Below are 25,371 nucleotides of genomic sequence, written 5' to 3'. Positions count from 1 at the left end.
CGAGTGACATTAAAAACAACAACAAAAACAGACCACAAATAACAGACTGCTGAAAAAAAACAAAAAAACTAAGGTAGAAGGCAAAGGGTTTGTTTGGAGAAGCAGGCCATCATCTGCTGTGAAAACACTTCAGATTTAGGGCAATTTCTTGGTCATAATCATGTAGCCCTATTTACATAAAAAACATTAATCATGAAAAGCAGTGAAAATTAAAATTACTGTTTGTTTCAGCCTCATTAGGCAAGGAAAGGTATGCACCCAGAAAAGTACAAACAATGCCAACTGTGGCGTGACCAGCTGTAGTAGCTGAGGCATTACAAAGAAAGAAGCTTAAACACACTTGAGGTAGCAGCCAAGGCCAAACAGCAGGGCGTGTAGCTAAAGTTCACTGAGGTAAGCCTCTGCAATTACTTCCACTTCATGTTTACTCAGGGAGTTTGAAAATACGGTCAGTGCAAAAGTCCAGATTGTCAAGAAAACAAGTGAGTGGCAAAAAGGGTAAGAAGAATGGGTATATAGAGCAAAAACGCAGTCACAACTAGGGATATTACAGAGATACAAATATAGAAATATCCGTAAATTGGGCAACTACCTCAAAATTTAATCTAAGAGCAATTACAAAGTAACAACATGACACATTTGACATAAAATGTGGAAGATGATGCTGAAACTCTCAATACTTCATACTCTTAATTCTGTCATTATGAAAGCAACACGAGAGGCAACAATGTGTGATTTCAGTAAACCTAACACCTAACCCACAGAAATATGTAATATGTAACCCCAATCGCCACCTCCAATCTAAGATGCCCTAACCATAACTGTGACAATTCATAATGCAGACTAGGGCTGGGCCATATTATACCGTTCACGGTAATACCGGTATAATGTTAGGCAACGATAGGAAAATGAAATATCGCGATAGAATGGGAGTAAAACGCGCATGCGCAGTGCCTTTGTTTTCATACGCACATGGCCGATTGTTGAGTGAAACAGATGAACCAGAATTGGTTTGTAAAAATGGTGCAACTTCCGTGATGTGGAACTGGTTTGGTGTTTGTCCATCAGATACACAACAAAGCACATTTTTTTGCAGAACATGCAAGCGGCCGTTGTTATTGTCATATTTGTCGGACTAAGATGCTCTTAAATCTGGGAGTAATCTAGGTCCTAAACTCCGTATGCTTCAGGTCAAACAACACTGCAGCATCACTTAGAGTTAAAAACTTTCTAAATTCTTTCATCTTTAATAAAACGATCAGCATTGCTGCTTTACCAGGTGTAACTATAAAGTTTAACTTCCAGGCATCCATGAAAACAAAAGTTATTACATTTAACGGAGTTAGAAGTTAGCAGGAAGCTAGCGGAAGTTAGCTCGCTAGTTTCGCTAGTTACCTAAGCATGATATTGCATGTTCTGACTGAGAGATTTCTGAAAAAAATCAAACGTACAGCTCTGCTATCACTTCCAACATAAATGAAGACAGGAAACTAAACAGCAGTGACGTTTGTAGGGTTACTGAAGTTGGGCTAGCTGGTATATAATGATGTGCTACGTGATCGCTAGCGACACAGCTATGTTAGCATAACATAAACAGTGAAGCTGGAGGATGAACACTAACACTTTTCCACTTATAAAAGTTATAAATGGATTATCTCAGTTGTTCTCCTGACTGAAGTTTGGTCCGTTTACAGCATCCTGCCATGCGATTGCATTTGTCTCTAACCATGAAGAACCTTCAACGTGAAGGACCATGAAGAACCTTCAACGTGAAGGTTCTTCATAGTTAGAGACAAATGCAATCGCATGGCAGGATGCTGTAAACGGACCAAACTTCAGTCAGGAGAACAACTGAGATAATCCATCCACAATACGAGGTTAGTCATTAATATACTGCAACAACATGGGAATAGAGCAGCTGCAGAGAATTCAACATTAATGAATCAAGGGTACAGAAGTGGAGGAAGCAAGAAGAATGAGTTTAATAAAGTTTGATTTATCTGACTGCTTTGTTTCGCTTAATGTGCCTTATAATCCCGTGCACCTTATGGTCCGAAAAATGCGTACTGCACACTGCAGTTTAATGTTGCAAAGCACCTCTTTTTAACCATATAACCATATTATACGTGGTTATGCTCAGGATATGCCAGCCCATTTCTACTGGAAATGCCTTTTGGTTAAACTTTCAGCAAGGAATTTGCATTTGCACTGTTACATTTTTATAAAGCTTTAATGTACATAAAAACCAGCTTCTTGTTTAAGTGAAAATAAATGGAAGGTTGTCTTTTTGCGCTAGTAATGTTGTGGAGTTGTATTTTGTCTCGCATCAATTATATCGTCGGTTATATCGTTATCGCAAATTTTCAAATATATATCGTGATAAATATTTTTGGCCATATCACCCTGCTCTAATGCAGACTGACAGCCAGGGCATTAGAGGACATATACCCCGAAGTATGTGTGTGCAAATGTGTTTCAGAGAAACAAAGCAGAGACCCTTTCACTTTCTCTCTCCTTTCCTCTGTCACTATTTGACACAACCCACCTGAAGATGTCATATTTTGTATTTACCCGTTCAGCACGATGGCTGTGACAACCAAAACATAAACAGATGATTTTAGTAAGGCTGAGATTTTAACCTTTAATGACTGCACCAGAGACGTGCGGTTCTTCTCAAAAGGTTTAAACCAGCCCACAGAAATCAGTATGGGGCTCTAAACTCTGCCTGAGTTTACCTATACTGGAAAGAAATAGAAAGAAGTTCCTATTCCCTACATTAAGATTGCTTATATTCCATAAAAATAATATGAATCTTATTGGACTCATTTTATTTTCTCATGGCCGTGGCCTCTTTCAAAAATTTAAATAAAATAAATAAATCACACAGTGATTCACCCTTAATGTAAACGCACAATTTTTAGTTTTAAATGTAGACAAATTTGACATTTTTCACTCTGCATGACTAACTTCCATAACATTTATGGTCCATATAGAAATCCCTTTATAGGGCACAAACCAAAACTGACTCCAAGCACCTAAACTTGAGCACGGCTTGACTGCAAACCCGGACTCTCATCCTGAGCCGAAGGTAGACAGACAAGCTTATAGAAACTAAATCAACTAAACACAATATTCTTGAAAGATTTCAGATATTTTATACTAGACTTAGACTGACCTAAAAGCTTAATTTACTTATCCCTTTCTTAATAATTTGATATTAAGAAAGACATAGAACACCCCCCAAACATGTGACATCAGGAGGTAGTTTGATACATTTTTAGTACTTTTGCACAACTCTGCTAAACTTGTGTACAAAATTTAACATTCACACTTTTATTTTAAGCATGTTTGACAATTTAGAGGTTTGGGCTGCTGAACACCCACCGACATTCACTGCTCCACAACCTTTTTGATGCCCAGGACATGATCAGTTGCCTGACAGCCAAACAACCAATCACAGCTATTTTTTGTCACAGCCAGTTTAAATGAAAGCGAGAGTGCCAAACGAATAAATATTCTGTCTGGAAACAATCGCTGCTTTCATTCAGGGAAAAGCACATGACAGATGACAACAACGCAGAGTTAAAAACATTAACAATTCATCACAACAACTACACAATCACAAACCCAAATCACAACTTTGCTCCAAGCCCCGGGGAAGTGGGATTTTAAAAGTCAGACTCCCTTCATCTCACTTCGGCCCACAAAGACAGCAGCTAAAGCCTTACATTACATTTCCCTATGCCTCCCTCCAAGTAAACCAGCTGCAACAGCCTGTCAAGCACCAACTCCCTGCTGTAGCCGGTAGACAGATACAGTGACAGGACAGCCTGAAGGTATATCATCCAATGACAACCTCTGCCAGACACCAACAGCAAACCCAGCTGACCTCAAAGGGAGCACAAACTCAGCTTAAAGCCACACGTCAACTCAATTTGGTGGAGATTTAGAAAACATTTCAGTAAAATACTATTCATAATCTTGGAAACTTCATCGCTCTCATAATTTATAAAGTACTAAACAGTCTGTACACATCAGTGGTTCCCAAATGTGTTGGACGATCGCGTGACAATCACACATTATTAATGCAATTCGCAAATGAACAAAATGCAATGCATAAAATGTTAATTTTCCCCACCAGTACTTTGATTGCACTCATTCCCCGAACAGAAGCAAACTCTGTACCCTAAAAATATGATCAGAGACTTCAAAGGGAACCCCATTCTGTTCACACAGTTGCAGGGTGGTGGGAATTATGAGAGCGTGACAAATCAAAGGCCCTGACTGACAGAGAGGAGCTGACAGCAAAAATATGCAAGGGAGGAAATACATCACTCTGTTGTTTGGAGCAAAATAAAAATGAACTGCCAGTGCAGACCACCCAGCACCTAAAGAAAGACTATAAGACAGCATTGTGAAAGCTACCTGCTTTATAGATTCAGGTAGACAGAGAATGTCAAGACATTTGGCCTGCTTCAAAAGAGCACTGGATGTGTAACAAGGCAATCGAAGCACAGTGTATACTTGCTGAGCAGCAATTTAAAAAAAAGACAAAGAAATTTCTAGATGCTGCAAATGGTTTATCAAGAGGGCCTGCAGCAATGCATTCCAAAGAAGAGTTGATGGCATGTTTGACAGAGGCTGCTTTGCACAGATGATTAATAAGTGTGCCTTTGAAGATCAGCCCTGCCCTTTGCTGCCTGTTCAGAAGAATATGTTTAAAAACAAAAACCCACTGGTATACATAACCAGATTTTAAACTGACAAGCTATACTTTATATACTGATGATGCCTTTACTGGAACCCCCCATCAGCTTTTATACAGCTCCATGCTTCCAATTTTCCAATTATCAACACTTCCACAAGAGCTCTTATCAACCAGAAAGTAGATGCACAACCCAGAAAGATAAAGGCAAACTCCTGGTCTCTGCTTTTAGATGAGAACAATGCTTTTTGTGTAACTGAATAAGTTATCATACAGTGGGGCAAAAAAGTATTTAGTCAGCCACCGATTGTGCAAGTTCCCCCACTTAAAATGATGACAGAGGTCAGTAATTTGCACCAGAGGTACACTTCAACTGTGAGAGACAGAATGTGAAAAAAAAATCCATGAATCCACATGGTAGGATTTGTAAAGAATTTATTCGTAAATCAGGGTGGAAAATAAGTATTTGGTCACCTCAAACAAGGAAAATCTCTGGCTCTCACAGACCTGTAACGTCTTCTGTAAGAAGCTTTTCTGTCCCCCACTCGTTACCTGTATGAATGGCACCTGTTTGAACTCATCATCTGTATAAAAGACACCTGTCCACAGCCTCAAACAGTCAGACTCCAAACTCCGCCATGGCCAAGACCAAAGAGCTTTCGAAGGACACCAGGAAAAGTATTGTAGACCTGCACCAGACTGGGAAGAGTGAATCTACAATAGGCAAGCAGCTTGGTGTGAAAAAATCAACTGTGGGAGCAATCATCAGAAAATGGAAGACATACAAGACCACTGATAATCTCCCACGATCTGGGGCTCCACGCAAGATCTCATCCCGTGGGGTCAAAATGATCATGAGAACGGTGAGCAAAGATCCCAGAACCACACGGGGGGACCTGGTGAATGACCTGCAGAGAGCTGGGACCAAAGTAACAAAGGTCACCATCAGTAACACACTACAACGGCAGGGAATCAAATCCCGCAGTGCCAGACGTGTTCCGCTGCTGAAGCCAGTGCATGTCCAGGCCCGTCTGAAGTTTGCCAGAGAGCACATGGATGATACAGCAGAGGATTGGGAGAATGTCATGTGGTCAGATGAAACCAAAGTAGAACTTTTTGGTATAAACTCAACTCGTCGTGTTTGGAGGAAGAAGAATACTGAGTTGCATCCCAAGAACACCATACCTACTGTGAAGCATGGGGGTGGAAACATCATGCTATGGGGCTGTTTTTCTGCCAAGGGGACAGGACGACTGATCCGTGTTAAGGACAGAATGAATGGGGCCATGTATCGTGAGATTTTGAGCCAAAACCTCCTTCCATCAGTGAGAACTTTGAAGATGAAACGAGGCTGGGTCTTCCAACATGACAATGATCCAAAAACACACCGCCCGGGCAACAAAGGAGTGGCTCCGTAAGAAGCATTTGAAAGTCCTGGAGTGGCCTAGCCAGTCTCCAGACCTCAACCCCATAGAAAATCTGTGGCGGGAGTTGAAAGTCCGTGTTGCTCGGCGACAGCCCCAAAACATCACTGCTCTCGAGAAGATCTGCATGGAGGAATGGGCCAAAATACCAGCTACTGTGTGTGCAAACCTGGTAAAGACCTATAGTAAACGTTTGACCTCTGTTATTGCCAACAAAGGTTATGTTACAAAGTATTGAGTTGTATTTTTGTTATTGACCAAATACTTATTTTCCACCCTGATTTACGAATAAATTCTTTACAAATCCTACCATGTGGATTCATGGATTTTTTTTTCACATTCTGTCTCTCACAGTTGAAGTGTACCTCTGGTGCAAATTACTGACCTCTGTCATCATTTTAGGTGGGGGAACTTGCACAATCGGTGGCTGACTAAATACTTTTTTGCCCCACTGTACATCAAGGCAGTGTGACTGCAGTTTGTTAAGTGACATTATAGATGGAAAAAACAACGGGAAACCACTGATTCATTGTTTTTGCTTCTAAATGATACTCTGTTAGCTCAGCTCAGAGGATGTGCTCATACCAAATACCAATCTCATACCTTTCTTTTCTCAAAATTCAAACTCTGTTTATCTTACTGGAACAGATACTAAAAAAAATGAAGTCCCATGGGAACTGAATAACCTATATTCAATATTTAAGTAAAGGCTTTCAGACACACACTTAATAAGCATCATGTCAGCTTCTAATACATATGTAAGTAGGGAAACCTCACATTTTCATTTGTGCATAGTGTCAAAAACTCCCTGAGGTGCTGCTTAACCCACTTTTATAACCTGAAAATTTAAGAGTGCAGAGTGAAATATTACTGTCAATATAATTACAATTCTCCAGGGTCAAACAACAATGGCTCCACAGACCACCTTACTGCTGGGGAAGGGAAAACTCAGCAGCAGCCTTCAGCTCAGGTTTGGTTCTGCTGAAGCACTTGCACGCACACATGGATGTGCACGCACACACAAACTCTAAACCATTAATCTTGTTAGGACCTCTTACAGGAGCTCATGGCAACAAACTGACACAACCACAAAAGCACATGCAGATTTAGACACACAAGCACAGGCACCCCCGCCCCTCAAAAAACACACACAATGTTGCTCCCTTATGAAACACACCCACTACATGACAACAGTAAAACCATCTTGACAATGTGACTCAACTTGGTGGCTATCCAATTCAAGTGTGGCAAAGTAAATGAGAAAACGCACTGACCGTGACTCGGGCTGAGAGCCATGTTGCCTGAATTCAAGGCTTCATCAAAACGAGCAAATATCGTCTGTAACCTGGAGAAAGAGAAAAGGAAGATTAGTAGTGTCGAGCACAGATATACAGTACAATGTTAATATCACCAAAGCTGTCAAACCAAACATATTTGAATGAAGAAATTAAGAAATTACAATAAAGTCCAGATTTAAAAAAAAAAAATCTGAGCACCCCACAGAGATGTTTGACCAAAACACAAACAAGGTGCTAAGAATTCCAAATGAGACTCATCATCAAAATCAGCCGCAGAAGCAGCAGCAACATGTGGACAGTCTCCACGCCTTTCTGTCTGATTGTGGGTGGGTGTGTCTATTATGGCAGTCACACTCATGAAGCTGCAGCAGCAACACCCCAAGTGTCCTCTTATAACATCCTACTAGCATCAGACAGACACACATGAAACCACCAGCCAGGTCTGCTTAGTCATGTGATTAATAGGTAGCATTGTCAGCGTAGTAACAGGGCAGATATCCAGCACAAGCCAAAATAACTTGGTCATCCTCGAAATGCACAACTGGTTAGACAAAAACACAACAAAGACTAAAACACATGACCCCGAATAACATGCCTTTATGTCTGCTTTGCCGAAAGGTTAACCACGGATGGGCGCACACAACAATTAGAGCAATACACACCGTGCTCTGTCTCTGTCTTTTGGTGTCTGCTTGCCGGTCCACAACCGCCAGACAGCTAAGCAGCTTCTGATAAGTGACGATTAGCGTTGCAACTAGCTCCTCAGCCGTGCACCATTTTCACGTGGTTCGCTTTCTTTCATTAGCATTTTGTGCATCTATTTGTTTCAGCAAAAATCTAGCATTTAGTCTTCAGCACTGATTTGCATCAGTATTTCCCTGTGGGCTGATTAATAGCTTGCTGCGTTGCTACGCAATCTTGCATTAGCTCCCATGTTGGTGACACACTCTGGTCCTCAGCTCCCCTCAGCTCTTTGTATCCAACATGGTGCAGTGGCTCCGAGAGGGAGGGAGGGAGGGAGGGAGGAAAGAAGACGGGAAGAGAGGGAGGGAGCGTGTGTGTGAGAGGGAAAGAGAGAGGGGGGAAGCCAAACGGCGAGAGACCAAAGCATGCTACGGGCATGCGACAAAGCACCACCTACTGTCACGCATACACACTGTACACACAAACGCCAACTGAACAACCTAAACAGCAATACGTACAGTAAATTTCCAGGAAGCGTCTTTGTGTGTCTGTATGAGCAGGAGAGAGAGTCAAATGGGCCAGTTTGTGTGACAGACAGCAACGAGATTCAGTTACCCTTTACATAACCTCCCTCTCATACACAGACACACACGTACTCGTCAGAGGGGGAGGGGCTGTGTGGCTAACAGCAGACAGCGCTGCTCCTCCCCCCTCAGTGTCTCGCCTTCTCATCCCACTTGCACATGTTCCCTCCCTCTTCTTATTTCTATCTTTTATCTTTTTATCGCAGCCATTGATAAACACCTTTGTCCAGCAGAGGACTCATGTCCTTCAGGTAACTCATCTCCAAATCAAACCACATGAGGCAGGCCTGATGAATGCTCACTCAACCAGCATTTGACCTACTTATAGGAAGCTGCTGTCAGATGGTAGCCCCTTGTTCTTACCAGTAATGGACCCAAGATTACAACTGTACTTCCAGACACAACGCCAGTAAATAAGCCAACTGTAAAATTAAGTTCCACTTTCAGGTTTCTTCATGCACCATTATGTCATTTGAAATAGGTTTGTAATTTCAATCTAAGTCCCATTCACAACACCTGATCACCAAATCCAAGAAGTGTTTTGGCTCGTGTCAGCAGGTTTAACCTGTGTCTAAACATCTGATCTGAGGTCATAAGATATGCACATCTATACGTTTATTTCACTGAAAATTGATTAGATGAAATTACTTATTATGAATTATTTCAAGTTAGAACTGGAACATTTTGAGACTGTTGTAAGGGGGGGAATGTATTTAATTATACAGATAATCCCATCAAAATTCAGTGTCTCATTTACAACAGAGAGCTGTTTCAAACAGAAACTTAATTTTGGGAAATAGCTTTTAACCATTTATCTGGCACAGTCCAAAAGAGGTTTCAGATTGTAATAATCACTTGCCTCCACGTATCTTTAAAAATGTGTGCTTGTTTGGTATTTAAGGGATGTGGACATACTCATCCAACAATTATTCCTCTTTTATGACTTCATCTTTCTGTCCATTATCTAATGCCAACTCTGCAGAGTTGATATGTCATCAAGTCAGCAAGATCCTGGCCAGAGCTTTGCTTTCCACTAGGTAACCCTTTGGGTTGCTCCATATGAAATCAATTATTAAATAAACAAAACAATTAAAATTTAATTTTTTTTAAAAATCCCACTGTACAATAACATTAGTATATTAGTTATATTAAGTTACAACCCCTCAAATTATAGGGGTGGACATTTTTGTACTTTATAATTTGCGTTTGCGTTATTTTTTCCAAGCATTACACGACACTTGGAGTGGTTGTGAAACTGATTTGGGTGCAGTTTTTAAACAGAGCTTTAATGTGTTTTCACTCTGAAACTTTCACAACGATACCTACTGTAATGTTTTGAAGCCTCAAAAATTAATTAGTAAATAAATGCATAACACAATTTAAAAAGCACAAAATTCTCACATACCTCTATGGGTCTGTAACTCAGACAACTTTCATAACATGAAGGTAAAAATTTAGCATGGCTTCATTAAACATATGAACAAAAAACAAACAGCTTTGCTCCAGGTTTTGTACTAAGGCTATTTGACTATAGCTGACCTGAAGCTGACTGAAACATCACAAATGAAATTAATGAGAGTTTTGATCAGTAAAACTGCAGTATTGTAGATATTCTCACCCCTATTCTTATACAAACTATACAAAGTAATAAAAACTGGTTTGGGAGATTCGCGATACATACAAAACATATATATATATACACACATATAAAATTCACGTGCAGAATTCAGTAATAACTATACACATCTGTTCAGGAAGAACAAGCGCAGGCTGTAAATCACTGCATCTGTCAGGCCTCTGATATTTAAATGAAGGCAGACAGCCACACCACTCTGTAAATCCCACACATTCAGACAGTGTGTTTACACTGGAGACGGACTGGCTTAATATGCACAGCACATGACACATGACCACAGCCAGCATTCACAGACGCAAGAATCATACTGAGCAGATACAGCACTGGCCGTTGCTTGACTCTCACACATGGGAGAAAGCAGTAAAAAGGGGGCAGAAAGAAGGGGTCATTGGGTGCTCAGAATAACCTTCAACCCTGCACATGTAGCCAGGACGACCAAAGCGGGACAAACCCCCACATTAAACCTCTTCTGATGACTCGAACACAGTTTTTCCAGTTTTTACCCCCATTTCTGTTACTCCACCCAACGCCTTTGTACCCCGTGGCTGCACCCTCTCACCCTCCTCCCTCATTCAGTCGGCATTGTGCTCTGGATGAAAGTGCCTCTGTGTGTCTGAAGGGCAGAGTGGTGCATGGTGTGGCTTGGGACAAACTGAGTGCCAAGGCCACGGGACTCCATAGAAACACAGGCAACAACAAACTCAAAAAATAAATATAAAAATAACAATAATTAAAAAAAAAAAATACTACGAAAAAGAACAAAAACTCACCGTGCAGCTGGAAGTCCTCTCTTTCCAATGTCTGCTCTGACCTTCTCTCCAACGTGACGATAAACATCCACCAGCGTTGTTATTGATGCCTCACGTACCTAAACAGCAGACGTTCACCAATTTAATAACCCTCCACATATAAACACATGGAAAGAGATTCAAGTGATGGGTTAACTAGCACACTATAAAAAAAATGATCTTTGTGTTTGTTAAGACTGAGATCGATTCTCCCTCATAATTCGACAAAGATTAGACTCATTCTCATAGACTAAGAGACGCAAACATGCAAACACACTAAAAACTAAACCCGTGAGAGCCCATACTCTTCCCTCCTATGGGAGCCATATGATTTGCTAGTTATTGCTGTAAACACTGTTGTGATTGGCTACAAAGATATTGTTGAAGGGATTCTTAGCACCCAAGGGTAGGCAGGCCTTTCTAGGATGTTGATTGGCCAGGACAGTATGTGGGTAGATAATCATTGGGTAGAAGATAGAAGCAGATTTCAGCTTTGGGGTGCAACTCTGCAGGAGGTTAAACCAACCTCTCTCTATTCCTCACACTGAGAGACACACACACACACACACACACACACACACACACACACACACACACACACACACACACACACACACACACACACACACACACCTAATACTCTTGTGTGGTTTAACAACTGGGTGCTCATGATTCAGCAGTGAAGCTGGGTGGTGGGTACAGAGCCCATCTCCTCACTAATAACAGTAATAATCACAGAGCTGCCTTAAGATGAAACCCAACACACTTTGACTGCTGAGAGCTGAACAAAAAGGCTTATCGACAAACTGGCTCAACAAAAACAATGACGAGCCACGCGCAGTCAAAACAAACACACACAAAAAGGTACAATTTTCCCCACCATCATGTAATCATGTATAACACTGCAGCTCTTACCTGTGGGTTTTGGTCTCCTGTCAGCGAGCAGAGATGAGGAACTATTTTACTGAGGCTCAGCGGTTGGGCTCCATACCTGAGAGTGTGAAACAGAGGCACAAGAGGAAACGTAAAAGAGAGGTGACAGTTGCCAGTGATAAATATAATTATCTGGTGTTCTTTTATAATGGAAATCTTGCTCCGCTCATTGAAAATATTTTTAGAAATTTGAAAAATATATCTATTCTAAGGCAGACTGATATTTTAGTAGCCTGTTATAAGCTACAAACACTATCTACAAACCACACACACACACACACACACACACACACGCCTCAGAAATTTAACATCACACAAATATAAAAAACATTAGTAGACAAAGATCGTTTCTTAATTTCTTCTGTTTTGTCCATTCCAGTTATGTAAAAGAACCCCCCCCCCCTCCAAAAAAACAAAACAAACCCCAAACAAACCCACGCTTAGCTTTCAGAGCACTAACTGCAATACCATGCACTGTTGGTGTTTTCACAACTCTCTGAAACTCCACTGATGGGCTGGAGCACCAGAGAGCACCCCTAATAAGATGAAAATAAAAGCTGCAATAACGTCTTAATTATTTACATTGACCCAGTCCTCTAAGAGGACAAGTGGACCAAAACCACACCCTCCATGCACAACAGACCCACCTGATCCACTCACCCTAGAAGTAAAGAGCTCAGGTTTTAAACTTTTAACCTGTCTGTATGTTCACTGTGTACTTAACAAAAAATAGAAATAAGTGAAAACCCAGAAGCAGCCCATTTCTATGCCATGTTTTACTCATTCTACTCACTCATTATGGATGCCCGGGTACGTAAAGCACACATGCTCAGTGTATCTATTACATAGCAGCTTAGCATTTAGCACAACAGTGTCACCTTCCATTAGCAAAAAGATGCTAAAATTAGCACAGCAATTCTAATAGTCTAAATTTGCTCTGTGTGTGGGTGAGCTCAAGGTGGAAAACAGAGTAAAGGCCAAACCACACAGATCTCGACTGCTGAGAACAAGCAGCAACAAACAAGTACCTGTACAGACAGAAGTGTCCCTGTAGTCCTACACACACAACCTGTCGTAACTACAACCTGCCGTCCAACACCTTACTGCCCAAATCTGAATAAAAACCAATTGCAATGAAATCAAAAAGGTTAAAACCCATATTTATTTGAAAACAGTAGAAATGCAAGAGATAAAAGACTACAACTGAGCAATGTTATTTTTTTGCTTTTGTTTTTTTTAAAGGTCATTTTTTACCCCTCTGCCTCCCAGCAAATTTCAAATTCCTATGTTGCTTTCTTCTCATTTACTGCAGTGACAATATTGACAAAAAACCTGACCTCTGACCTTGAGGTCAAGGTCACCGGGATTGAAACTCTTCTGAGATTTTTAGTAAATGCACATATTGTTTATGTTTGAAACATCTATGTGACCTTGTTGTCAAGTCATTGCATTCACAAACTTAGCTATCCATGCCACCCGTCCGCCTGGAGGGGTGACGACAATACCCCAAACAAGCCACACTTAAAAAGAGTTTGTAAACAACTCAATTTTAGTAACTGATATTTTGTCTTTAAAACTGCATCCTGCTCTAGTCTCATAACATATTTTGAAAAGGGACAAGCTAGTGGTAGGTGGGGAAATGGGAAGAAATGTGCACCACCTCAGAGTCACACAAACAGTTAAGAGGATTAATCCTGGAAAGTCGGAACATGTGTGCTCCTTGAGCAAACAAAATAGGTCATGGAAGGTGGTGGTAATAGCTCTGTGCAGCCCTCACTGAGCCAAACACTTACTAACAGAGCTTGAAAGCAGCGTAGGATTGCATAATCTGTGTTATATTATCCACCACATTATGAACTTACTTAAGGATTAAAATATGAGATTTAACACACAGAGAACAAAAAACATTGCCTATGCTTAATAAACTTGCCATTTCATTCTGGGAGCATTACAGATAAAGGAGAAGTTACTCACATGTTGAGCGTGGCACTGAGACAGAGGCAGATTCCTTCTCGAGAGCGGAAGTTCTTGTGCTTTAAACCAGGAAGCAGCCTTTCCCAAACATACTGCATGAAGGAGAACAAGAAGGATAAAAGTGTGAGCAAGAGTAAGAGAGAAAAAAAAAGAAAAAGAAGGGGTGTCAGTAGGTCATCATCATCATCAACTCATCATTGGATGAGCAGTTTATGGAGTACAGAAGAGGGCACAATCTATGGAGATGAGCACGTGAGGCATGTGTAAATAAAACAAAGCATTATGGAGTAACTTGTGTAATTCCTCCAATATCCACAAGAGGGGGTGGATAGGTAGAGTGCAGGCCCTCTGTAGTTTTTTTTAATGCATTACTAATATGGAGGTGGCTTTAATTTGCCTGTATTTTTTTCTCTGCTGTGTCACATTTTTAGAATAACTTTTTCTAGAATAACTACAACTCAATATACATGTCTTGTATAAAATTTAAATGACATTTGACAAAACTGTCTTCATCTTACATGTGGTACACTGGAGGATTTACCTGTTTAGGCAATGGTGTGTGTGTGTGTGTGTGTGTGTGTGTGTGTGTGTGTGTGTGTGTGTGTGTGTGTGACCATTGGTGAGGCAGTCTGTTCCATGCAGCGAAGGATGAGGGCTTGGCTGTTCTCCCTGACCTGGTCCTTGCCATCACCCAGCCTGTCCACCAGGGCCGGCAACACTACACACACAGAGAAAGGGAGTGGGTGGTGAGTAAGAGTCTATGAAAAACAGTTCACTGTGCATGCCGCACATGACACCGAAACTCTACAAGTTTAAAAGCCAAAGATATTTAAGACAAACAAAAAAACATTGCTGTACAAAGTTGAATATTCATGCTTAATATCATATCAGTGTGTCTGATAAAAAAGGGGAAAAAAGGAAAGAAAGCTTAAGTAATACAACCATCAACACCGTAGCTTTAACTAGAAAAGGGGAATGAGAGGGCAGCAAATAGGAAATGGACCATGGCTAAAATAATGTCAAATGCCCCCGTGTCAGAGAGGCTGATGTAATGCAGTGACAAAAGAAAGCCCTTTCAATGCTGGAAAACCAAGCTATGAGAACTGCAAGTTACTCCAATTCTCCCAATTTAGGAATAATAATCTTTGTACATCTGTACTCTGAAATTGTTTTTTTGCTAATAATTATTAGTCCCTTTCCCCAAGCCTATCAGGTCTGTGGGGGGTAAAAAATTCCAATCACCACAGTTTGTATGTGGGTGTGTGTAGTGTATTTGGATGACATGGTTTGTGTGTGTGGCATGTGCGTGTGCAGTCTAGCTGCACCCTGTTTGACAGGACTAAGCTATAAATAAATCAAATATGGATATTTATTTATAAACATTCATATTATTTTATGCAAAAAAGGTCAACAGGTCTACTACCAGGACAAAAACACTCCACCAGCTCCCAAACTTTTCCAAAGCAAAATAAGAAAAGGAAAAAGCAAACAAAAAGGACAAACCTCACAACCTTGTCCACGCTTCCATCTCCATTAACCCCTCATCAACCCCACATACCTGCTCATACTCACAACAATAACAAACTACTGCAACTTAAACAGTGACACTAATTCATGACGTACTAGTGTACAAGCAGAGTACTGCATTTTTAGAACACCAACGATAAAATATGACACCAACCTCTGATGATGTTATCGAACAAACGTGCTGTTAAAGTTAAATAAATTTTGTTCTATCACTAGCTATCACAATTTGCCCCACCCAACAAATGGATGGGATTGGTGCACTGCTATGCAACATAACCCTGGGCTGTCCACGGCTTTGAGACTGTCATTGGTGCACTGCAATTTCAAGAAAGAAAAAAAGGAAAAAAAGGCAGGACTTTTTTATTTAGCAGTGGAGGTCAATGCTACAGAGGCTTTGGATACACTAGTTGTCTTGTTTAGTTGGGTCACTTCATTGTTATTTTAATTAGTTGGATTTGTTGCAAAGAAATACAACATACAATAAAACCAACCTTTAATTTAAGTTAAAAACTGCCACATACATGTGGCAGTTTTTAATATTTACTATCATTAAACAAACAAAAAGTCCCCAACTGTTTCATTAGACTGCAATCTTATCTGTAATTAAAATTTCTGAGATTCTGCTACTTCTGTGTCAGGCTGACCTGACTGAATGAAAGGTTCCACGCTGCCTCCATATAATCTTACAAATATATTACGTTACCTTTGCAAATGGTAAATACAAATTTACACAGATGCACCTCAATTTATTTTGAGTTTTCACAACACAGATTGGACTGATCAGCTCTTTGGTCAGTAAACTACGATCCTACCAAATTTCTCAACTGTTGGACAACTGATGGTTGGACAACTGTTATGGTTACACTCATAATGAGAAAGACAGTACATCAATAACCTTTCAGCCAAAACAAACAAACAAACAAACAAAAACAAAACAACCCCAAACACTTTTGCAGCAGTTTTCATTTTAACAGCTCAGCTACCACCAAGCCATATCCTCTGAAAACTGTAAACCAACTTGTCTGTGTTAGAACATTTAACACTTCAGCCAATGAGTGTCAGAACTGATATATTTCCAAATGTTTAATTTTATAATACTTTTTTTTTTTTTTTTTTTTTAAAGAGCACACACATCAAGCAAGAGTTTTACTAACTCCATCATCCAAGGGCAGAAGCTGCTCCTCCTAAACCAACTAGATATGAAGCCTACTCCCTTACAAAAGGAAAAAGGGCTCAGAGTCATATGTTATGATTTCACTTCCCTTTCAGTGAATTCACTTGGAACAAAACATACAGTTTGAGATATTACAACGACACGTCCTGGCTGAAGACACCTCGAGTCACGCATATGACCTGTGAAGACATATGCGAGGCCTCCGCCTGCACATGTACCCCTCTGATCACAGTCACCCCTCAGTTGTTAGACTCTGGCTGGCTATCTACTGCAGGTAAACTCTTTTGTCCACAGACTCTAAGTCAGGCCCTGCTGATGTTAGCCAAAACTACACAGTTGGCATGTCGGCCACATGTGAAATGTTAACTGCATGTTTTGTTGCCAGGTTCGGTGCTAAACCTTGGACAATATCATCCCCAGGTGTGATACGAATCCAAAGCCAGAGCTGGCTCTCACATGGCTGCAGTTCTGCCATCTATCCCCAAGAGAGCAACACATCTGCTGCTGTGGTTACGCTGCTGTGAATACAGCCTCCAAGCAAAGGTCCACCTTCAGGGCTCCAGAGAGACCTGACGCCTCAAAGGAACAACCTTCAGTCCTCTTAGCTATGGGACAGAGTTGAGAGGGGCTCCAGCAGCAGGGAGACACTCCTTCCTCCTATCTGTTGTTTTAGAAGGCACTACAGGTCGCTAGTCATCTCTGCACACTTTTGTTTGACTCTGTTATTTGAATGCTAGATTGTGGCCTTTCTGCTGGGTCTGCCATGCCCCAGGGTGCTGGTGGTCCAACTTCAGTTCAATGACTGCTCTGAGGGCCATGTATACATGTCTTGTACTGAATACGTTGAATCGAAATAAAATGTTATGACAATAACTTTTGTTCCCTGAAAAAGAGGACCATGATACAACATCAAAGCCCTTTTTCCATTAGTTTTTACTCGGATCAGCTCGACACAACGTAGTATGACTCACCATGACTCGTTTTCCATTACAATCCAGTACCAGCTAATGTGTGTGGGGTTGTTAGAGCAATGTGGCCGTGCATTGGGGAGCTGCATTGTTTTTTGCAGCTGTTTCCTTCATTTCAAGGTATCAAAAGCGGCAGTTTTGATTTATGTGAAGGAGATGCTCTGATGGCTCATCAAATGAAAACACTGATTAGCCAATCGGTGGCATGCAGTCTGCTGATGTCACATTTTCGAATTCCATGGAACCCCAGTGGAGTAGGTGCTAAAAACAAAGTGCGTGGTATCGGGTACTATCACCTAATGAAAAACCATGAAAAGTGTGCTAAGCCCACCAAGGAGGTACTAATGGAAAGGGGCTCAAGTTGCAATTGAAGATGGGCTATCAAACTGAGGGATGATTATAAAAACAGGTGCATATGTGCAGGAGGGGCCCGACATATCTTGTCACAGGTCGTCTACCTTAAATGTAATAACAGAAGCATCTTCAGCCAGAACACAGAGGAGCATGATATCCCATACTGTACTATATACTGTGCGGTACAGCACAGTATATAGTACATATACATAGTACGTATAAGCGTTCTTATACTTCTGTAAAAAAAAAAAAATGATATAGACACTTTAACACTTTGTTTGAATGTGCTGCTAACACAAGATTTTTATGTCTGTTTATGATTCCTTTAAGCTAGAAAAGCTATCAAGCGTATTCCATTTAATCTGGAGAGAATAGATACCCTGCCTTTTTATATATATTTTTTAAAATGACGCGATATATCTGTGTGCTGTTTTTAAAGATCTCCATCTATACAGTTGAGTAGTTTCAGGTTAAGTGCTAGACAGATTCAGCTCAGAAAGTGTAGAATGCTGTTGGTTTTCATGTCTTCATTCTCAACTTGGGCAGCCTCAAAGTCAACAAACACAAAGGTTTGAATGGTCTCTCCCAAAATTTCTGTATTATATAAACTTGAAACCTCACTCTGACATTCATGCAATAATACACAACAAAATGGCATAACCCCGAACGCACGCACGCACGCACAGGAAAAAGACAAGATGACATCACTGTATCACTCCCCCCACTGATGTTTCACGCTAGGAATGTGGGTAGGAGTGTGTGTGTGTTTCTGAGTGCACATTACACTACCACAACAGCTGGTTGCCTTGGCAACAAGGACAATAACCTCAAACAGAAAAAGTGACAGCGGGGGCCATTGTTGCACATGACTTCATTTCTTTCATTAAAGATGAAAACATACACAGGCACACTTCTACCGAGCAATCTAACTGGCCAATCACGTCTCTTCATTTTTTAGTCGAGAAGAAAATATAATTATGTCAAAGTAAAGTCCTTCATGATGTGCATGTTTCACTTCCTTTTCCACTTAACACAAGGGAGCTACTCGGAAGTGAAGGATGGTCACTGCACAGTTTTAAAGAACACGAACACACACACACACACACACACACACACACACACACACACGGAGTAATTGCAGCTGCCCTGTGCAATAAGTCAGCCCTGTAGATCAATACAATCCCTCAGTCTCAATGATCTCATCTTCCTCCCCTCACTGTGTATGTGTGGGCGGGTAGGTGTGTGGAACTGTATGGGTGAAGGGAGATGCAGAGAATACAGGGAAGGAGAAATGGAACTCAGAAAGAAGGAGGGAGATTCCATGGTTGGCATTGGCTCAGAGAGATGTTTTTAGCGTCCATTCGTAACACACACACACATCTGCATTCATATAAAGCTCTTGGATAAAGAGAGTGTGTGTGGTAGACTATACACAGTGTGACCAGTCCAGCCTTTACAGAGTAGCACAGCAGGCTTCAGCAGGTTTGCCGGTGACAAGAGGCAGTGTGGCTGACGAAGACAGCTGGTGACACCTTAAGGGCATCCACAAGGTCTGGCACCGAGATAACACAAATACACAATGGCAGAGCATGAAATCTGATATGAGATTTAGTTCCTGAGGTCATGAATCAAGGTGTGGTTTGGGGGTGTACTAGAGTGAGCTACAGTGGGCCTAAATATAGAGATGCATAATAGACACGGAGTGGTGCCAGGCTGCAGGGTCTATCTCAGAAGAACCACAAAGTGGAAGTGAGAGACAAAATGGAAGGACATATGTCAAAATGCCAAAGATTCACACGACATCTAGTGAAACTGACTGCTATATTGTTTTTGTTACACTTCTGAATTCAAAAGGCCAGACAAACACACTTCCTTGACTAGCGATTGCTGTTTACGATAAAAGAACAAAGAGATAAAGATCTATTTGCAGTGAAATTTAAAAGGACAACTTAAAGAAAACAAAGCATAGAGATAGATAAGATATCTCACCTGTGCCGAGGTATCCTTTAAACCGCTCTCCAATGCGATCCACAAATGCCCCACAGATATCTATCCCCAACAACGCCACCTACAAAACAGAATAAGAAAAATCAAACAGTTATAGCGGGCCACACACAAAAATTATTATATTATACATATCAATATTAGAGCTGGGCGATAGAACGATAACGATATGTATCGCGATATAACTTTTACTCGATAGAGAAATTAAGCTATCGCGATAGACCTCGCCGCTCTTGTCCTCAAAAAAAAAAAAAAAAAAAAAAAGGTCAGCCAATCCAAATTAAGTAGCGCAGAGCCGAACCAATCACAGCCGCAGCGTCACGTCGCGTGACTTGTTACGTACAGCACAAGTGCCAAGCCGCACGTGTGTTTGTTTGGGAAGCAGCCAGCGGGTAATGGAGCCAGCGCGTAATGGAGGAAATGAGTGTGCCGACTAGAAAAATCAACCGAGCGTGACCGAAGAGAAAACAGATGATGGTTCCAATGCCGGAGAGATTGTCGAACGGAAGAGCCATAGAAGTTCCGTAGTGTGAAGGTATTTCGGCTATTTCAAGTCTGACAAAAACAGAGTAGCGTGCACTGTAAATTGTGCCGAAAGCAAGTCTGGAAATACAATAAACTGGTGCATGCGTCACACTGTGCGCCACGTTATTGTTTCGGTGAAATGAATTTCTACAATACTGTTAATTCTACTCTCTGCAGTGTTTAAATGCTTACATATACACACAGTTACTGTCCCTCCACACTTACGACTCGGTTCTGCTTCTATGCCCCAGCTTTGTTTACTTTTTCCCACCGAGGCTTCTAGACTTCTGATTGGCCAACATTTAGGCACGGTTAGGAATCTAGCGCCACCTGCTGCTTTGGCATGTTCATAGCAGCGTTTTCCTTCATTTCTGCCTTTATGTGTGGACGGGATTATTTTTTAAAACGAAAATGGAAAATCTCCGTTTTCAAAAATACCCGTGTACGTGTGGACGTAGCCTCAGTCTCTGACTGGAAGCGCTAATTCGTCATTCGGCTTTTGTCAGACTAAAGTAACTGTTAAAACTGTTTGAAAAGCTAAGCTATACAACAAGGAGAGATTGAGAATTTCCTTTTAGTTCTCAGTTTATTTGATATTGACAAAAGTTAGTCAGTTTTGTCTGTTCTTCTGTAAAACAAACTAAGATTTATTTTTAGAATTAATATTTTGTTTCTAAGTGGAATTGACAATTTAGTAGTCTGTTTCGTTTGTCTTATTTTGAAACTTAAACGCTTTAGCGGCTGCCTTTTGTGTAGTTTGCAATATTTGCCTTTATTTATCTGAAAAAGTCTCATGTTCCTTAAGTACATCTACCCTGTTGAACTTATTATGGGAAATAAATATTTAAATAAAAACAAGCTGCTGATTATTTCACATTTTACTTGTGAGCAACGGCACATTTAAATCTTACAAATATAGTTATTTGGCTTATATCGTGATAGATATCGTTATCGCCTGAAATGAAAAAAACATATCGTGATATGAAAAAATCTCATATCGCCCAGCTCTAATCAATATACAGTCCGTTTTCTACATCAGTGACAGCAGTGAGAGGAAGAGAAAGGGGAGGAGGATTACATTCGATTCTGACATCCTGAATATTTTTTAAAGACCATCGAGGTTGTTTATTAAGTTTCTACTGACTCAGCAGACAGGTGAGACTGTGAATGATCCTTTTTCCATATTGAGAGTAGGGGTGGGCGGTATAAATGGTATACGATAGAAACGATATAAATTTGGCCAACGGTAGAGATTTTGACTATACCGCTCTACCACGATAGCGCATGTTGATGGTGTCATTAAGCTGCGCCTGTTTTGATCAAAAGCATTGCAGCAGCTACAAACAACATCATCTGCAAATTATGCCGGGCGACAGTAATAGCAAAGAGACAAAGCACTTTTGGAAAATGAGGAAAGCCGAAACCTGAGCTTCCTCCACTTCCCTACCCCTCATCAAAGCGTGTGCCAGATTTCGATGTCTCATTATGGAAATTTGTGATCGTTTTTTTTTCTCATTTGCCCCTAACCACCAGAAACTGTCACGTTAACTTTCATCGAGTGGAAAAAAGTTAGCGCTCAACCTCCAGCTTCACTGTGCTAACATAGCCGTGTAGCTAGCGATCGCGTAGCATCATTATATACGAGCTAGCCCAACTTCAGTAACCCTACAAACGTCACTGCTGTTTAGTTTTCTGTCTTCATTTATGTTGGAAGTGATAGCAGAGCTGTACGTTTGAATTTTTCAGAAATCTCTCAGTCAGAACATGATTGAGATTTTATATATATATATATATATATATATATATATATATATATATATATACACATACACACACGTGGAAACTAGCGAGCTAACTTACTTCTGTCTTCATGGATGCCTGGATGCTAAACTTAATTGTTACATCTGGTAAAGCAGCAACGCTGATCATTTTATTAAAGATGAAAGAATTTACACAGTTTTTAACTCTCAGCAATGATGCCGAAGTGTTCGTTTGACTTTGGGACCTGAAGAAGACGGAGTTTTGGACCCAGATTACTCCGCGAGGCTCCTGACTACGGTAGCCGTAATGCGCCGACAATCCATCAAGCGGTGCGGCTTCATAGCTTACCAAAGTCATACTAAAACATTTTTGACAGATTTCTGTGCGCTGTGTAGCACATAAAATCGGTTCGAGGTGAGTAAGCACAACCAGAATTCATACATAAGACACAGTCGATTTTTGAGAAAATTGAAGGATTTTAAGTGTGCCTTCTAGTGTGTAAAATCGCGATATATATCGTTATGCACATGCTTCAAATTATACTGTGATATGGATTTTAGGCCATATCACCCAGCCCTGAGAATCAAAATCTTGCCCCCACTCGCTTTAGAGATGTAATTTAGGCCAGTCAGGCATTTTCCAAACCTGTCCGAGTCTCAGCTATATCACAAACACGAGAGACTACCAACAGAAACGGAGTACAAATTGGAAGTAATTCATTCTAAGCAGCTTAAGAGTGTAGAGGAAAAGAAAAATAAATAAAGACATTTCAGACATTTTAACGGTGGTGAATGAACATAAGTAAACCTTCCAAACTTTCACCAACATACAGTACAACCAGGGCTGTGCACTTAATCCAGTTTAAATCGAAAGACTCAATTAAAAGACAACTTAATAAACTTAAATAAAGTCTATTATTTCTCCAAACTATGTGAGTTTGCGTCTTAGATAATCATGCTCTGAATATCGACCAACATAATTGTGATTTCTGCCACAACCTAGTAGCTCCAAATACAACTACTTGCTTTTGAGAACTGATGATACTCGAGCAACCTCTATGTTTTGGTGATAACCCCAACATGGAACAAAAAAAGATCTCAAAAAAAGACTGTGATAATTTAATCACACAAATGCTTAATGAACAGTGACAGGCTGAGGCTCAAAACATGCTTGAATTGTAATGTATATTCTGTCGTTAACTCGGAGCTCAAACCGAGACAATGAGTGTTGTGTTTAATGGCTAACACCTTGCCGTTTCAAAGATAACTGCATGTCAACAGCTGCGGCACTCCTGGTTATGCAACACCCAGTCAGCTGTGTCCTCTTTAAACTACCTGCATAACTGCAGCTAATGGAGGTGCACACTGATATGCATTTTGAAAATCCGGTTAAAAATTATCCTGGAAAGAAACATAATGACTGAAGTCACAAGTGGAATAGAACGTGATGGCACCATTATTGTGGTGTGGGATTGTGTTCTCTAAAGTCACCTTTAATAGTCCTTCCACACTCTTCTCCACTGCCTCTCTGCGTTTTAATTCACCTCACAAGCAGAAGAAAAACTGGCCTGCGATATGATTCTTAGGGGGATACAGAGTTGTGTCTAGCGGTGGAGATGAGTTTTTCCACTGTGATCCTGACTAGGATCACATGCGCTGTGCTGCTGGAATGCTTGTTTTGGCAGTGCTGTGGTAAAAACTGAAGTGAAAAAAAAAAATTAAACATGACTCTCTGGACTCAGTAGGGGAGTCAGACTGCAGTTTTTTCCTATTTTAGTCAAAGGAAGAACAAAGGCAGGTATCTACAGAAACAACAAGGGGAGCGATGAGGAAAGCATGAAACGGGGATGAGGGCCAAGTCATGACACACAAAGCAAAAATCACCTGGAGAAGAAACACAAGCCCTGGGTCAACATGATGACTCCGTCATCCTGACCTAATTTACAGGGAAGGGGGTGGCAAAGACAAGAAAAACACCAGGAAAAAGACAAAAACGGTAAAGGATGGAAACAGCCCCTGGGCCTCCCATCCCCCTCTTCCACTCAGCACCCCAACGAGCTTGGAGCCCATAACCATATGGCATCCTCAATGGGAGAGACAGAGGAGAAGACAGAGTATGAGAGAAGGAAGGGACTTGACATGAGGAAATGCTGGAGAAACAAAAAAGCCCAATTTCTGAGAAGTTTCAAGTCAGGTATGGCCTCAAAATACTTAAAAACCCTATACAATAAACCATGTGCATGTTTTTAGTAGCACTGACACCAACACATTTTCTGTATCTCCAGATTACAGGATTCAAAATGACGGGGGAGCTGAGGTATGTTGGAGAAAAGAAAAAAACAAACTGCAAATATATTTAGTGCCGTATGAATGGCTCTTTGTGAAGCCCCAGCCTGCTTAGCCTGCTGATACGCATACCAGGTACAGGTTTTACTCTGGATTCCAGTAAGGGTTAAAGTGAGTGTTTGATTAAAGAAAAAAAAAAGTGTCCAACGCTCACAGAGAAATAAAAACAGACACTCAAACCATATGATTACAGAACAGACGGTTAATAGAAAACAAACTGCTCACAATTTTTGGTAAATGAATGAATGTTTCAGTTATTTATCAAGCACAGATACTCAAAACTAGCTGGCTCTAGAATCTTCTCACACTGGTCGAGTTACATTTATATTATAACATGAATTCTTAACAGAGAACAGTGGTAAGGCAATAGAAAAGACCGCATATGTATCGGGATATCACCAAGCTAATAAGCAACTACAGCTCTACTCCGAACCATTAATCCAGTGATTATAAAGAATAAAGAAAAGGACCAGAAGCAGATTTAGACCATTGTCTGATCCTGCTCCTCAGAGCCAAGCTACTGTTATAGACTACAGTTCAACAGTTCCTGCAGCTGCTTCCCACAAAAAAGCGGCGATCAATTCCATTCACTGGACGGTGTTTCCTGTGAAGCACCTGCAGGAAGAAGCCAACACAAAAATAATTTTATTGCACAATAAAGAAAAAAATCTGAATATGGTGACACTG

General features: G+C 40.7%; 1 protein-coding gene across 5 annotated transcripts in view; it reads right to left on the bottom strand.

Moving 5' to 3' along the window:
• clasp2 (cytoplasmic linker associated protein 2) overlaps positions 1 to 25,371 on the bottom strand; it is a 69,671-nt gene that overhangs the window by 37,512 nt on the left and 6,788 nt on the right. For 3 of the 5 annotated variants that reach the window (XM_026156562.1, XM_026156563.1, XM_026156564.1), the window contains exons 2-7: positions 20,039 to 20,117; positions 14,641 to 14,744; positions 14,027 to 14,118; positions 12,035 to 12,110; positions 11,102 to 11,199; positions 7,404 to 7,474 (exon numbers count right to left, since the gene is read on the bottom strand). In XM_026156562.1, coding sequence (XP_026012347.1) covers positions 7,404 to 7,474; positions 11,102 to 11,199; positions 12,035 to 12,110; positions 14,027 to 14,118; positions 14,641 to 14,744; positions 20,039 to 20,117 — 520 coding nt within the window. Of the gene's footprint in view, positions 1 to 7,403; positions 7,475 to 8,629; positions 8,660 to 11,101; positions 11,200 to 12,034; positions 12,111 to 14,026; positions 14,119 to 14,640; positions 14,745 to 20,038; positions 20,118 to 25,371 lie in introns of all 5 variants that reach the window. The other 2 variants (XM_026156561.1, XM_026156565.1) reach the window with 1 other exon arrangement.

Source organism: Astatotilapia calliptera, chromosome 22, assembly GCF_900246225.1.
Source record: "Astatotilapia calliptera chromosome 22, fAstCal1.2, whole genome shotgun sequence".
Lineage (NCBI taxonomy): Eukaryota > Metazoa > Chordata > Actinopteri > Cichliformes > Cichlidae > Astatotilapia > Astatotilapia calliptera.
Note: the sequence above shows the minus strand (reverse complement) of the source record. Positions and strands in the feature narration are given on the sequence as shown.